The 15735-nt window shown below is 46.1% G+C and overlaps 1 protein-coding gene across 6 annotated transcripts in view; it reads left to right on the top strand.

Annotated features, from left to right (window-relative positions):
• The window catches only part of CFAP74 (cilia and flagella associated protein 74), a 65245-nt gene extending 52347 nt beyond the window's left edge, over positions 1 to 12898 (top strand). For 4 of the 6 annotated variants that reach the window (XM_085080004.1, XM_085080002.1, XM_085080003.1 and 1 more), the window contains 17 exons: positions 738 to 825; positions 1175 to 1348; positions 2479 to 2612; positions 3181 to 3457; positions 3917 to 4024; positions 4648 to 4799; positions 5966 to 6100; positions 6477 to 6586; positions 6922 to 6995; positions 7233 to 7352; positions 7590 to 7742; positions 8049 to 8178; positions 8703 to 8857; positions 9708 to 9846; positions 10616 to 10737; positions 11161 to 11295; positions 12343 to 12898. In XM_085080004.1, coding sequence (XP_084936130.1) covers positions 738 to 825; positions 1175 to 1348; positions 2479 to 2612; positions 3181 to 3457; positions 3917 to 4024; positions 4648 to 4799; positions 5966 to 6100; positions 6477 to 6586; positions 6922 to 6995; positions 7233 to 7352; positions 7590 to 7742; positions 8049 to 8178; positions 8703 to 8857; positions 9708 to 9846; positions 10616 to 10737; positions 11161 to 11295; positions 12343 to 12456 — 2320 coding nt within the window. In that variant the 3' untranslated portion in view covers positions 12457 to 12898. Of the gene's footprint in view, positions 1 to 737; positions 826 to 1174; positions 1349 to 2478; positions 2613 to 3180; positions 3458 to 3916; positions 4025 to 4647; positions 4800 to 5965; positions 6101 to 6476; positions 6587 to 6921; positions 6996 to 7232; positions 7353 to 7589; positions 7743 to 8048; positions 8179 to 8702; positions 8858 to 9688; positions 9847 to 10615; positions 10738 to 11160; positions 11296 to 12342 lie in introns of those variants that run through there. The other 2 variants (XM_085080005.1, XR_014856140.1) reach the window with 2 other exon arrangements.
• The last annotated feature ends 2837 nt before the right edge of the window (positions 12899 to 15735 follow it).

Genomic DNA, 15735 nt, shown 5'->3' with positions numbered 1-15735 from the left:
GGATCCAAAGTGGTTCTGCCTCAGGCTGATCATTAACTCCTCTGTCCAGAGGGAGCCACAGCCTGGGTTGGGTTGGTGACATGCTGGGGCTGCAGGGTTTATATTCTGCACAGGGTTTATATTCTGATTAGAGAGTAAGCTTTTAATTTTTCAGAATTTTAAATGACTGGATGGCATTTAAAAAAAAAAAAAACGATAAATGGATGCTGACCTCTGTGACCTCCCTCAAAATCCTGTGTGTCCAAAATCCTGTCTTTAAAAACAACAAAAAATTCCAGTATAACTGTACAAGGTCAATCATTGCAGCCCATGCCCTCCTGCTCAGAGCATTGCCTGGGGGTGCCAGGCTGAAGGAAATCTGGGAAAAATCCAGAATATTCCTGACCTGACTGCATCTTCTTTTCCTTGGTCAGAAGGTGGCACTTCACAGGTCACTATTTTTGATTGGCATTTTCTTCCACCATTCTTTTTCCATTTTCTCTAACACTTGTATTTATCTTGCAAGCAAAATTTTAATGAGACTTCCCTTCAGTGAAGACTGGAGTTTATGCGATTTGAGAAGGATTAAATTAAGATTAAAATTGTGAATAATAAAATTTTTGGACCTTAAGTAACAGGTTTTGTTTTTCTGGTTGGAAATAAACCATCAAAAGTTCATTATTCCCCTTAGTGAGAAAATAGCCAGAATATTTCAATGGCTCTGACTGTACTTTGGATTTGTACTTTTGGATTTTCAGGCAGTCTCTTCCAGAGGATGCAGGGAGCTATTTCAATGCAGAGACAGGAGTCCTGGAGGTCCCTGTGGCAATCCTGATCATGGACAAGGTCAGGGATTTTTGTGATGCTGCTTATCAGGCTGACAGTGGATGTAAATGATTTTAGTGAATGTTCACCTAATGATATCTAATTTTAGATTAGTTCTGTACTAATTGCAGTTCTGTGATAATAGTAAATATGCTTAAAGTGCTAATACAGATTTGATGTTTTTTTCTTGTCACATGTTTACAATACAGAAATTCAAATCTTTTCTCCTCAGTGCTGATCTCACATGTTACTGTCAAGGAACAGAGTGACTTCTTCTTGCAGTTTTCCTTTTGGATGACATTTCATTTCAATCCTGTCCTTACAACCCACAGATGGAGGTTTTTATCCTGTGCTTTTGCATTTGTTTCAGGCTAGAAAAGTTAATTTTACTGTCCATGCCATTGTTTCTACTTCTGATTTGGAAATCAGCCCAGCACAGATCAACTTTGGATACTGCACGATCTATGAAGCTGTGCAGGCAAATGTCATCCTAACAAACAAATCCATCTTGCCACAGGAGTTTGGATTTGTGGGACTGCCAGAGGTACGGAGTTATCCCACACACACCTCCTCTGCTGTCAAAATAGCTTTCAGTATCATGGGAACGTGTTCCAGTGTGAGTGTAAATAAATCATGACTGCTTCTTGCAGCCCCATGGGAATCCTGCTCCCTGTGGAGGCACGGGGTTACTTCTGTCCTGGAGTGGGTGAATCTCACCCTCTGCATTTGCCAACCCCTGTGAGGAGATTTTCCTGTTCCTCACTTTTTCCTGTTAGAATTCCTGGGTTTTTAGACCAAGAGGTCTCCTAACAGAACACCTGGGGCACTTTTCTCTCAGCCTCAGGGTCACTGGGGCTGTGGCTGTGGCCTCCAGGCTGAGGAATGTGCCCACTTTGCACCCAAATGTCCAAAGCTTTGTCTCTAAAGTGCTCATTGGGAATCATCAGCCATGCCTGGGTATTTCTGAGTGACTGGAGGTTGATGTGGAAGCACAGAATTAATCACAGGAGCTGCTGGGTTCATGTGGGCTGGGTCTCCTGAATAATTTTTTTGCACAAAGTTGGTTCTTCAAGCTCCATAATAGCAGGATGATCACAGTGTGAAATGGTTTGGCATATTGGCATCAAGGATTAGCTAAAAGAAATTGTTAGCTTCAGCTTCATGAAAGCTTTACTTCCCTGCATGTGTTTCCTGAGGAGCTTAAAGTGTGATGGGGAGATTTTCTTGAGTCATCTTCAACTCAAGCACAAACCACTGCACAACCACAGGTGTGGAACTGCTCCTGTCACCAAGGTGTCTGTGCCTCAGACAGGAATCACCTTGCAAAGGCACAGGGGAACTGCTGAGATTTTTATCATATTTCATTCAGTTGTCTATGAAGAGTAAATAAAAGAGTGAGGTGATTACCACAGATGGGAAGAAGCTGGGGAAGGGATTCTCCTGAACTCTGAGTTAATGGATTTAATACCTTTTGAGTTACTTTGAGATGAGAAATCTGCCCATCACACTCTGGGCACTGATTCAGACAAAAACTTCTCCCTGAAAGGTTTGACTTTTCCTGATAGTTCCACATTTATTAACAATTTTTTTTTTTATCTTGCCAGTAATGTCTTATTCTAATGTATTAATAAATGGATAACTTAACCAATAATTTCTTATCCTGCCATTTTGAAGTTTGTTGAAGTTCAACCAAACGATGGATTTGGAATTATTCTTCCCCTGGAAAGCCTGACATTGGACATAATCTTTAAAGCCACCAAAGCAAAGGAGTACAGCTTTGAGCTCACCTGCAGGACAGAGATCAACAGGTGTGTTAATGGATGGACAGCAGGTAAGCTAAAATCTGAATCACACTGATAACCCAGCTCAGAAATTAAATCCCTGCCTGCTCTGGGGAGGTGAGCCTGGGATAAACACAAGGCAGGTGGGAATTCTCCAGTTGCAAGAGTTGCTCAGTGTCTGTTGGTTCCATCCTTGGTTTATGTGACTTTCCCCACCCCTCCTCAAGTTTATCCTTGTCCCACACCCCAGGCCACTCAACCTGCAGAGCTCTGCTGCTTTTTCAGCACAATTATTGAAGGAATTCTTTTCTGTATAAACGCTTCAAGCATTAAGCCAATGCTACTGCAATAATGATGGCATAAACTTTGATTTGACTGGATGTATTTCCAGAAGTTCACAGAGGAAGAATTCAAGCAGGGACTCTGGCCAATTGTGCATTAAAAATAGATAGTATTATTGTTCATCTTTAGGCAAAATTCCCATTGCAAGCTTGAAATTCTGCTTAAATAGGGACTACAGGATTAGCTCCCTATTTTCCGGGCTGATTAAGACACTATTTTATGCTGAGACAATTTATCATGTGTTTATTTTTAGACAATTCAAGCTGTCATGCAAAGCAGTTGGAGTCCACCCACCTCTTGAATTGTCTCATTCCTTGGTTCAGTTTGCTGCTACAGCCCTGAACTCTGTGTCTTCAGCCACTGTGGATGTGATCAATTCCCACGTGTATGGGAACCCCCTGACTCACCCTGTGCCCCGGATTGGCACTGGGGACCCTGTGCCAGTTGGACCCACTGCCTTTGAATTCCATGTGCCCCCAGAGTGTCCTGTGACCATTTCACCTTCTGTGGGAACTGTGCTGCCTGGGCAGGTAAATTCCCTTTAAATGTCAGGTGTTGTGCCACATCTTTGATCATCTGCATCCCTACAAAAGCTCTCACTTGTAAACAAAGCTCAAAACATCAATTGTTGTTAGAGTAGCTGGAATATTTTGTATTGTTTGAAATAATGTTTGAAATCAGACAGGAGAGTTAAGCACCAAATCTGGCTAATGCCTTATGGGAGTGTTCTGTCCCCAGTGTTGTCAGTGTGATTTATTTGAAGAATGTTTAAATATCAAAAGCATTGGTCACGTAAACCCAGCCCACTGTAACATCCTGGACTTCCAAACAAGCTGCGAGTGACCTTATGCTGAGGATGCAGTGATTCACTGAGAGCAGAACTGTGCTGTGTGAATTGTGTGCTGCTCTGTGTGCTCCTGTTGAGCTCTGGAGGTGCCACACGTGGCTGAGCTCTGCCCTCACTCCTGTTTGTGCTCTCACATTCCCAGAAAAGCTCCATCCGAGTGTCCTTCAGCCCGGCGCTGGCAGATCAGCAAATCAGGGAAGAGGCAGTGCGGAGGCTCAGCGCAGCAGCTGTGCCAGAGGCAGGAATACAAGTAAGGAATGCTAAGAACAGCACATGCTGCTGGTCTGTCACTTGCAGATATTTGTTTCTCTGGATGGTATTTTTATCATAAAATTATTTGCATATTAATGAAGCCCAAGCTCATGGTCCGGGCAGGCCCTGCCTATAAAGGACGGGAGTGTGACTGTGCTGGTGCACTCAGTGTGTGGCCTGTTCACTGAGCAGTAATTTAATTTCATGCTCACAGTTTCCAAAGTATTCCTAGAGGGTTTTATTGCAAATGCCAACTGCGATACTCAAAAAAAAAAAAGGGTTCTACACTTGCTGCAGGTTTACAGCCTCTCAGCATCTATGGATTTTATATGCAACCCTTGGGTCAGTTAATTTATGTGAGCACCTGTGGTTGTCTTTGGTTGTGAGCTAAACAGGTAAAATTCCCATGAGATACAGACTTCTACTCATCTGCTCCAAAAGGAGACCTCTTCTTCTAAGAGGGGGTAAAATATGTTCATTTCAACTTCATTTTATATTATTGGAAATGTCTGTAGTAGCTACTGCGTCTGTTGGCTGTCCCTAGCCCCTGCATTGTGTCACCTCCTTGCTCTGTGTCCTTGAGCCAGGGCTGTGTTTTTCCCCACTCCTTGTCTTGGTCAGATTGCTAGTGATGCCACTCAAAAGAAGAAAGATGCAAAGAAAGAGAGAAGGAAATCAAGCATTTCCAGTCGCAAAGGGAAGGCTGGAAGCAGGAAAAGCCTGGCTTCTCTAAACAGCCTGAAAGAGCCAAAACCCGAAGAGATAAAGCCTGAGTAAGTCAACAGAAGCATCTTGTACTACACAGACAACATTCTCTTTAGAAGTAGTTTAATAAATCTACTAAAGCTGTAGGTAGACAAGAAAGCAAACTGGAGAGGGAACGGCTTCAGCTGTGTTGCAGAGGCTGTTTCCAAAATTAGTGCTGCTTGTGAGCCACACAGCTGTACCCTCTCATGTGAGGCAAAGAATCCCTTTATGCATCAGAAGGATTGAAGACTTCAAAGAATCTGTCAGGGAGCAGGAGCTGGGGCTGTGCGGGCGGATGGGGCTGAGCCAACGCGGGGTTTATGGAAAGGACAGCTGAAAAGCTCAACTTAGGGACCAACAAAATCTACTCAAATAAACCTTTGCTGAACACATCGACCAGAACCATCTGATGGCCCAAAGCCATGGTAGGGAGTAATTTCTGTTTTTAATTTGAGGGCTTACACAGTTCATCACATTAGTCATGGGCATGGTCAGTGCTGGCAGTGAAATGCTGCTGGAAATGGTGCATTTGAAGCAATCCCTGTGCACCTCAGGGAGAGTTAACATTAACTGCATTGCTGGCTGCAGGTTGGGAGACTCACATGCAAAAATTGATACTTGTGGCAGCTAATTCAATTTCTCAGAGCCACACTTCTGCCTGATCTGAAGAATTTGGAATTAAATACATACTGAAGCACCAGGCATTTGGCTGTACTGGATGTTTTGTTATCTTTTACTAAAATCCCATGTTCATTGCAATCCATTAATTGTAATTTTTAAATACTTTCAGTAGAGGTCATAAAAATAAAATCCATATTTTAGAAGTATTGCCTCAATATTTCATTAGAGGAATGTGATCCTGTGTGTTTGTATGTCACTGAAATGATATAGAACTACTTGAAGACACTGAAATACTTGATGTATTCAACCAAAGGAAATTTTACTGAAGTTTTTGCGATCTTTAGTGTAACACCTGTTATCTGGGGTCTTTATTTTTATTCTCTTTTGGCAACAAAAGCCAACCATTTTGTAGGGTGAGTCCATTACTTGACAGTCATTTAGTTTCACTGTTACATTCAATTTTGAATATGTGACTAAGAAACAATAATCACAAATAGCTCCACAGATATTTATTTGATGTTTTTCATGCTCTCTCACTCACTGAGATGATTCTTATTCCTGCATTCTCTAGTTCTGATGCTTATAGGGCAGCCCAAGCTTCCCTGATGAGGAGTTTCAGAGGGAGTTTTAATAAATACATCATTCCATGCTCTGTTGCAAGTGGCCACGCCACTGGAGAGGAGAGCTCTGGGAACTTAACCTGCAGGTGGGTGCAAAACCCAGAAATGTGAGGGGGAAATGCTGGGCTTGGTGATTTATTCATTTGGGGGAGAAGTTTGTTTTCTGATCTTCATTACTTCATAGCTCAGTGGTAGAAAACTCATGCTCCCAGCCCACCAGTTGGATAAGAATCAAACACATGAATATCAAAGCAGCTGAAGGAATAATTGTGTGAAAACTTTGAAGCAGCTGTAGCTCATCTCTGCTCAGGCACAGACCCAGTTGGTCACCGAGCCCTGTGCTGTGCTGTCACAGCCACGTGGTGACACCTGGCAGAGAAGCAGATCCCTGACAATAATTGTTATCCCTGTGATCCCAAAGCTGTACCTTTTAGTCCCTAAATGCCTTTGCTCTCTCTGCAGCCCTCACAACACCTTGTACCTGGAGCTGCACTGCCCTGCTGTAGCCTCGCCTGTTTTGGTCACTTCTGACACTGGGAGCAACACGGCTGATTTTGGGGATGTTTCTGTAGGTATGGAATTGGAGTTCAAGTTTGGAGTGGTTTCTCTCTGACAGAGAGTTCTTCCAAGATAGTTCTGCATTTTCAAAAGTCAGGAAAGAAATGAGCCTTTAGTGGGTATTTAGGTGGAAAACAAGGAGCCTCTGGCCAGCTGAGGCACTGAAAGAACAGGCCTGATGCCCAAACATGGACTGGAAGCTCCAGAAGTGACTGACCAAGTCTGAAAGCATTTTGGTGAGCTTTGAGTAGTGCCTTAGCCACACATGGGATGAGTGTCTGGCCCAGGCAGGAGCAGGAGTAAAGGGGAGGAATGGGAGGGCAGGAATGAGCATCCTCACTTTGGGAAGTGTTTTCATTCCTTACAGGCCTCAGATTAATGAAGAGAATTACAATAGAAAATATCTCCCCAGGGAAGCTGGAAGTATCCTTGTTTGGAACATGTGAGCTCATTCTCCAGCCTCTGCCTACTGCTCATCCTCCTCCTCTGCAGGAGGAATTGTTGGACACTAAAGCTCATCTTTTCTCTGAGTTATTGATCTCTCAAAAGCTTACAGATGCTTAGTTCACACCAAAGATGTATAAACAATATGTAGAATCTGTTCTCATATCCTTTTTCTCAATCTTTATGAACTTTTTTCCTTGAGTTGCACTGTTCCAGCTGGGATTCTCAGTTCTGAATCCCAATGGCCCCTTCGTGTTGGTCAAGGCAGTTAGAATGCTTGAGCCAGGTGAAAGCAAACCCCTTGTCATCTCTTTTTGTCCAAATGAGGAGAAATGGGTGAGTAAAGATACAACAGCAGTGGGGAAAAGAGGACAGATGTGAGGTGTGTGTAACACACGTGTTACTGACAGGGAGGAGGCTCTGCAATAATGACAAAACCTTTGTTCCCTGTCCCAGTGTTTGGCTCTTGTCTGTGCCCCAAACCCAGGATGTGGGATGGCCCTTTGGGAGGGGTCAGCTGCAGGGGTGGGGATTCCCTCAGCAGATGGACTAATCCAGGCACCCTCTGGGCAGTTCTTGGAAACTCTGGACATCCAGGTGGCAAAAACCAAGCTCAGCCTCCATCTCTCTGGGCATGGGGTGGTGCCAAGCACTGTCTGCTCCGTGGGAGAGGTGCTGGACGTGGGATATGTCCTGGCCAGGGACACGGTGACTTCTACAGTCCAGGTAAGACCCTCTGTGCCAAACTGCAGAACACAGCAGGAGTTTTGTAAGGAGGAAGATGACATAAGTTGTCTCCTCCCAGAAATTGTCCAAGTATGGCAATAACCACGGTCCAGGATTTGATGGGGAGGGCAGGGGTTGGTGTGACACATTATGGGCAGCACTAATTGTGCCTTTGGTGGCATCTGGGGACACAGAGCTGCACTAATGCAGCAGAATAAATTCAGCCACTTTGCAAACTATGGATCCTACAGGCTTGACAATCAATTTCCTTAATGCAAATGCTGTTGTGTGAATTAATGCCATCAGATAGAGAACACTTCCAGCCTGACCCTGCAATTCTCTGTACAACTGGAGTCACTGTCACCAACACGGGACAGAGATCGGCAGAAAATTCCATCCTTTCTGACATCCTCTGTGCAGAGAACAGAGATTGTTGGTAAACTTTCTTTTATTTCCTCTTTTTCCTTTGCTAAACACTCAGGAGGTGTAAAACAGCACTGCTATGTCCTCTTAGATCTACACAACCTGGGGCATCACAGTCCTGAAATTAAAGACCTCATTTTGTTCCCCAGTAGGAGCTGTAGCAATTCTTTCAATATGGAGAGCTGTAAATTTATGCAGCCTGAGCAAATACCCACAAGTAGGGAGATATTGGTGTTTAAATCTAAATAAACCCATACAGGAATTGCTTATTAAAGATTCTATTTAGAGATGTCCATCTCTGTAAAAACACGTCAGAATATAGGAAGGGTTTGTTGATGCTGCTTCAGTTCCTCTGGAGATGAATGCATCACACTGATGGATGGATTTATCTGGTGTTTTTAACACCCTGTTTTGCTGCAAAGCCATGTATCAGCTCTTATTTATTTGCTGTTCCAACAAAAATTAAATGGGTTTAAAATTTATGAAGAAGTAAAACAGAGCTGTCCTCCTTTCTCTATCCTCATTTTTATTTACCAGGGACACAGAACTACAGTGGCTTCAGTGTGTTCAGCGTCTTTCCAACAGAAGGAAAAATTGAGGCTGGGAAGAGCCAGGATTTTGTTGTTACTTTCAGTCCTGATCATGAAAGTCTCTACTACTCCGACCGTCTCAAGGTTGTGCTCTTTGGCAAGGTGAGACACTCAGGATTATGAAGACAGTCTAAATATGAGGTGAATTGATGGAGGGAAGAGAGGGCAGGTTTGGGGCCCTCTGACTGTTTCCAGGTTCAGATATTCAGTTATTAATGACAACCACAGTGACTTGGGATCAGCCTCGGCGTGGTCAGGAGGTGATGGGAGCTCAGCACAGCTCCAAGGGGTTCCTGCAGGGAGCATTTAATGGCAGAGCAGAGGGGAGAGGGGAGAGGGCAGCTCCACCTGCCCAGCACGGCCTGGCAGGAGCAGCAGCACCAGGGAGCTCCTGCCGGCGCTCAGTGCTGAGTTCCCATCTGCAGAGCAGCCCTGGGACGACGCTCCGGCCGGATGTGCAGGTGGCCTCGCCACGGGCAGCCCTGGGCCTCTGCCAGGACACCAAAAGTTGGTGCAGAGTGACCACTAATGCCCAGCGAGCAGCACTGCAAACGGGGCTGGGGCTGAGCAAGAACTGCTCCTCTCCTTGCAGGCTTTGGGATTGCAGTTAGCAGTGCACATCGGGAGAAGCTGAATGGGAGCTGCTCCTGGTTCACAAACTTTACCCAAGTTTGGCAGCAGAGTTTTGCCTCTTTCAGTGGCTTTTGTATGAATAGTTTGTCCAATCCCCTCCTGAGGCACATTTCCCAGGAATGAAAAACTGTTTAAAACAGAAGTGCCAGAGTGGGCAAGAGCAGGGGTAGATGCAGAACTCCTGATTAGGGCCCAGGATCACTGAAATCACTCACATGGGAGGTGATGTCACCATTTCCTGGTGCTGCTGGGTGAGATGCCAGTGGCATTCAGGTGACCTGAGCTGTCACCTGCATGCAGAACTTTGTGTCTCACCCAGCAAACAGCCCACGAGATCCTCCTGAAGGGTGCAGCCCGGGATCACCCCATGTTTGTGGAGGGAGGAGTTCCCCTGGATGTGCCTGTGGAGTCCTTGGCTGTGATCTCACCTGTGCCATCAAAGAAAGCACAGAAGAAAGGTAAAGTGCCACCTCTGTTTATTATGGAACAGGGAGGGATAAGACATGGGAATGTTCCTCTTCCTTTAAGAAAATGGAAAGTAAAGACAATTTTTCCAGAATCAGAAAAAAAAAAGCATTATGGTATATTCATAATACACAAAAAATTCAGGAAACTTTCTCTTAAGGAAAGTTTCTCTCTTCATTTTTGCCTTAATGATGATCTTCCATCTCTGCAACTTACTGGCAAAAGGCTATTATAATGAAATACCACTACAAAGTATGAAGATGTATTTGCTTTCTGCCACTTCTCTGAGGTGTATTAAATGTTTAGGAAATTATTTCATATATAATCAGATATCCTGGATTCTCCTGTTTGTCCTGTTATGAAACTTTCAGGGGTTTGAAGTTACTCTTCCTTAGTTTCTTGGGAGAGGATCTGTGTTCAGAGACAGGCTGCAAACAGCTCCTAACTCCTGAGTTGTAAATAAGTCCAAGCTCACACACACAAGTAGAAATAAAAGGACACAGAGGTGAGCCATAGGCTAGAAAACGAGCCTGGAACTTGATAAACAAGTAACAATTGCAGTTTGCAATTGCAAATTATCCAAACCCTCCTTTTCCTTAATTCCTCACTAACCCTGTGAGAAGGATCTCTTTATCTGTGCCAACTGCTGACTTTGCCACATCACTTTGTTTTGAACCATGCTGGTGCAATTTGTGTTGGTTCCAAACTGCCAAAGGCTCTCTTTTGACTGTTTTGAAGTTGACTTGGTTGCTGTTTGTTTAGAGGCTCCTGAAACAGTGAGGTCTCTTCTCCTGATCCTGGAGTACGTGGAGGGCTCAGCAGAGCCAGCCAGGGCAGAGCTCACAGTCGGGGCGATGGAAACTCCTCTACTGGAAGCCAAGAAGGTGAGGGAAATTAAACCTGCAGGTTTGTGCCAGGTGCTGTATGGGACACTGACAGTGTGCAAAGGGCTGCTTGTGCCTTCTGTCTGAAATTCACAAATTCATAAATGAAAAAATGCAGCTTTCAGGGTTTCTGATAAATTTTACATTATAAAAGTATGACTGGTTTTGTAAAGATTATTAGTCAGGGGCTAATGTAAGGAATTAGCATTATCATACAGAGTCAGCAACAAACTTAATTTAGCAGTTTGCTTCCGCAGCTCTGAAATACAGAGTTTTGAGCCCAGAACTGACTGCTCGTGTTATTTTAATGGAGGATTTTGTGACAAGGCAACACAATGAATGTCGCAGTGGACAGCTGGAGTTTCAAAGGGCAGAGGCGATTGACAGGGGCAGTGCTGTGACTGTGCCGTGTGTCCGTGGCAGGCCGTGGAGTTCAGCCTGGACAGCGTGCCGGAGCTGCAGCAGGCGGGGTTCGCCCTGGAGAGCCCCAAGGGAGCCCTGGAGCGAGGGCAGCTGAAGCACATCGGCGTGTCGTGGGTGCCACCTGCCGACCTGCAGGTGAGCCACAGCCCGCGTGGGGACACAGCTCCGGGAGGGTGTCACCCAAAGCTCCTATTGGGCTGTCACCCATAGTTGGGATGTCACCCAGAGCTCATGTTGGATTGTCACATAAAGCTTCTGTTGGGGTGTCACACAGGGCTCCTGTTGGGGTGTGACACACAGCTCCTTTTGGGGTGTCACCCTCTGCTCCTGTTGGGGTGTCACCCTCAGCTGCTGTTGGCTGTGGGCAGCACACGTGGCTTGGACACAGCCGCATGACAGCTCCTGTGCAGTCCCTGAAGGAGCAGGGGTGGTGCAAACACCCCTATGGGAACAGAAGCTGGGAGCAATGGGATGATCTGGAGCCTCCCCAGGGCTTGTCCCATGGGGCTGTGTGGTGACAAGGACAGGGGTGAGCCACTTGTATCCCAGAGGAGTTGGAATTCCTTGCTCCAAGTCACTGTTCCAGAGCCCAAAGGACTCCATTGCCCTGGCTACTTGTGCCTTGTTGTACCATAGAAGTTGGATATGATGTCCCAACAACTCCACAGGGCTGTGACTGCCCTTCCTGATTCACCTCCTGGGGCATTCATGGAGAGTGGAGGGATTGACTCCCCATGTGTGGGATGGCAGAATGAGTAGCTGGTTCCAAAATTAAAATACTTCTGCCATCACATGCAGAAAGAGGCAACACAGTTCCTGGCAGGGTGCACCCAGCCCACATGGTGCCTCTTGGTAACCTCTGGTTCTTACACAAGACTGAGCACTCACTGGGGGCTGACAGGATCTGTTTCCTTCCCAGCCCTCCCTGGGAGCTCTGCTGTTTGTTGCTGTGCCCAGCTGCCATGGCTGTGACGTGGTGACAGCGTCTGTGGCACTCTGGGGACAGAATGCTGAGTCACTGCCATACCTCACTGGCTGCAGCATGAGCATCACTTGGGGATAGACAGGAGGCAGCACAGTGGGCTGTAACCTGGAGCTAAAACTGCTACCTTGGACACCAAGATGGGAAATAGAGAGTTTAGAAGGTGATCAGGTTGGTTTTATGTGTGGTTCTTTTTGCAGACCAGTGAGCCCCCGCTTGTGTCAGCCCTCCTGACTGTAAAAGGTGACATTACAGAATTGTACCGAGTTCTCTTCAAGGCAAGAGTTGTGTCTGCATCTGCTCCCACCGACTGAGGGATCCAAGCCAAATGGAAAGGAAGATGGAGGTTATATTACTGGGAAATCCCTGGATCTCTGGTGAAACATGGGAAGACTTTGAGATTGTTACAAATACGTGAGGGGAGCAGGGACATGGGAAGGAAGGGCTCTGTGATATTTCTGCTCTGTTCCCCCAAAGTTCTCTGTAAACTCTGGTGCCAGTAGCTTCATTTTCCAGCTGATTCTGTGACAATAGTCTTGTGGTAGAAGAAAGAATTACTGAGGGGCCCAAGCAGCTACACCTGTTGTTAATCCCATGTCTCCCAAAGGTGGGCATTCCATCAGGAGGTGTGTCAGGTTTACATCCACATAGGTGAGTTTCTATCTTTTTCCAATTTCAGATGCTTTTTATAGGATTTGGGAAATTTTTAACTTTTTCTCTTTTAAGACCGGAATAAAGTTTCTTATTCAAGCCTCCTCCAAATCATCTGGGCAGTCATTTTCACAATGTGCAGTCAAATCTGCCTGATAACACATGCTCAAGGAGGAACATTCCTGTGCTGTTCCCTGGATATGGTTTGACTCCTGCCACAGACCCTGGCTGTCCAGGAGCTTTGTATTTCTGTATTTGCCTTCTGTGGAGTTCTGGCTGAGAGCAGAATCCTTCCTGTTCTGGGGAGGCCAGAGTGCCCTGCAGGTGTAACTTCTGTCAGGAAGCAGCAGCTGGCTCAGGGAAAGTGCAGAGATGGAGAATGGAGGGAGCAGGAAGTCAGCAGCCATTAGAAACAGGAAAATCCTGTACATCTTGTATCACACTCTTTCCTGAGTCACAACCAGTCTGTGGCAAAGCTCCCTCCCCACCACTCTGAGGGTGTGTTGCCCTTTGGCCCCTGGAGCTGTTAGATCACTGATTGAGATGATGCAATCAGAAAATAGAAACGTTATTTGTAAATATCCCTGTGGCAACGAGCTAGGAACTGCAGGAAAAGGCAGGGAAGCAATTGTCACAGTGAACACTTTAACCAGGCTCCCCCTTTGACAGAGGAGGCTTGTGGCAGGGCTGAGGGGATTCCTTGTTTTTCCAGACAGTGTGTTTGATCCATTGAGATCTGCTCTCATTTAATCATGGCTCGAGTGCCTGCAGAGTCACTTAACTCTTCAGTCTGAAGACTGCAGATGCTGAAGCAATCCCAGTGTGCTGGGCTGGGGAGGAGCTGGGGGTGGCAGTGCCAGCCAGAGACAGCTCTGCCTTCCTTGGAGGCCCTGGGTGCTGCTGCTGGCACAGCTGGGCAGGCGGCTGGAGCTGGGGACAATGGACTTGGTGTGCTGCTTCTCTGCAGCCCCAAAGGGGTGAGTAAATCCCACTACATCAAATGAAACTGTTGCACATAGCACTGCTCACTAGACAGTGACCTCATGACAGGGAAGTTCTCAGAAAGCAAGGAAAGGCACAGCGTGTGGGAGTGGAAGAGCTATTTCAGGCACCTAATTTGTGGACTTGCATCATGTGAGGATCCTTCAGATTTCCCTCCTGGTAACCAAAAAGTGATGGTTGACAGTAAATTAATTTCCAGACTCTGGTTATGATAACCATATAGAGTGCTGGAAATAAGTGGAACGTTATCTACCAGGAAACAACATCCCTGTCTTAGGAATCTTCCACTTCACAGAGCTCAGGTACTGTGAAAAAGCATCCAGAGGATGAAGAGAGGTAAAAAATTAAAGAATGCAGGTAAAGACTGTGACATTGGTGCCCTCACAGGGTTAGCCTGGGCAAGGAGCAGCAGCCACTGACCACCTGAAGGCACTGCTGGTACTGAGCAGCTCATGGTGAGCAGAAGTGTCATCCACTGTACCTGCATTCCTGGGACTGCAAAACTTGGATCAATGTTTTCACAGGACTGAAGTGAGCATAAGGTTCTGGGTTTCACTGGACAAAGTTTCCATGTTTCCAGCCATAGCACATGGAGCATTAAAACTGCCAAGTGATCCTAACATGGAATCTGGTATTTCTGTTTCCATATTACAGGACTCCAGTAGGGATGGAGCCCTTATTGTGAGGGCAATATGGAAAATGTGACCTCAGAAATATTTTTGCATTTCCTAGATGTTGAAGTTTTCTGCTCCTCTAACTTTACTTTTCACCATTTTGCTTTCAAGCTGTTTTGCAACTATGATCACCCTTGTGTCCCTGGATACAAACTTCTGCTTTCAGACTTGGATCTAAAGGCAAACATGAACTTCGTGGTGGTGATGCAGTTCTGGTTTGATGAGCAATTCATGCCTGTGTATGATCTTTATATCCTTAAAAGCAAACCCAGTTCATTTCTAAAGCACAAACTGTGAGTGTAAGCACTAGTGTCATACACATCTTATTAATTCATGTTCTGCTTCTCCAAAAGTGACTTCAGCAATTGCTTCACACGTATGAATGCAGGTTTCCTACATGACCAATGTCCCCATGACCCTGAGCACAGGAAAGCACTGCAGTCACTTTGTCACATGCCATTGCTGAGCCTGGAAACACTGGGTTTGAGCTCTATGAATCAAAAATAGGGAATATCACCCAGTACTTCCCAGGTGTTGTGTCCACTGGTGCTCCCCATGGAGTGGCTGGCCCTGAGATTCTGCTGAACTGGCCCTGGCTGGACACCAGGTGCCACCAAAGCCACTCCATCACTGCCCTCCTCAGCTGGACAGGGAGAAGAATTCAACAAAAGGCTCATGGATGGAGATAAGGAATTTCTACATTTGAAATGTTTGATATAGTTAAATAGTCTGGAGCAAACTCATCCTAAATAGCAGTCAATATCATTACATTCATGTTTCACGTGTTTTAACAAGACTATTTTTTTAAAAAGGGAAATTATCTGCTCTTCTAAACATTAGTTCCTGAGTCATATATTTCATACCAGGTTTCTCATTCCTTTATTTCTCCTTCGAGTCTCTCTGACGCAGCACAGGCACTGTGTGTGTGTCCAGCTGCTGGCACACCTGATGGATTGTTTTTCGGTAAGAGCATCTCACACAGTCCCGAATCGCTGCGGGGAAATCTCTGCAAGCCGAGCTGTCTCCCTTGGATCCCTTCCTTGACCTCCCGCTCAGGGCAGGCAGCAGCAGGGACAGGGTGAGGGACAGGGGCAGGAGCAGGGACAGGGTCAGGGCCAGGGGCGCTGCGGGGGCAGCCGGGCAGCTCTGCCCCGCCTGGCCCCGACTCTCCCGGAGTCTCCGGAGCCCGGGCGGGGCGGTCCTGCCTGCTCCTAGCCCTGTCCCGCCGCGGCTCTGCCCCGCCCGGCGATGATCCGGTTATTTATT

This window comes from Lichenostomus cassidix, chromosome 21 (genome assembly GCF_008360975.1).
Source record: "Lichenostomus cassidix isolate B80296 chromosome 21, HeHo_3.0, whole genome shotgun sequence".
Lineage (NCBI taxonomy): Eukaryota > Metazoa > Chordata > Aves > Passeriformes > Meliphagidae > Lichenostomus > Lichenostomus cassidix.
The sequence above is the reverse complement of the archived record's forward strand: the minus strand, read 5'-3'. Positions and strand labels throughout refer to the sequence as shown.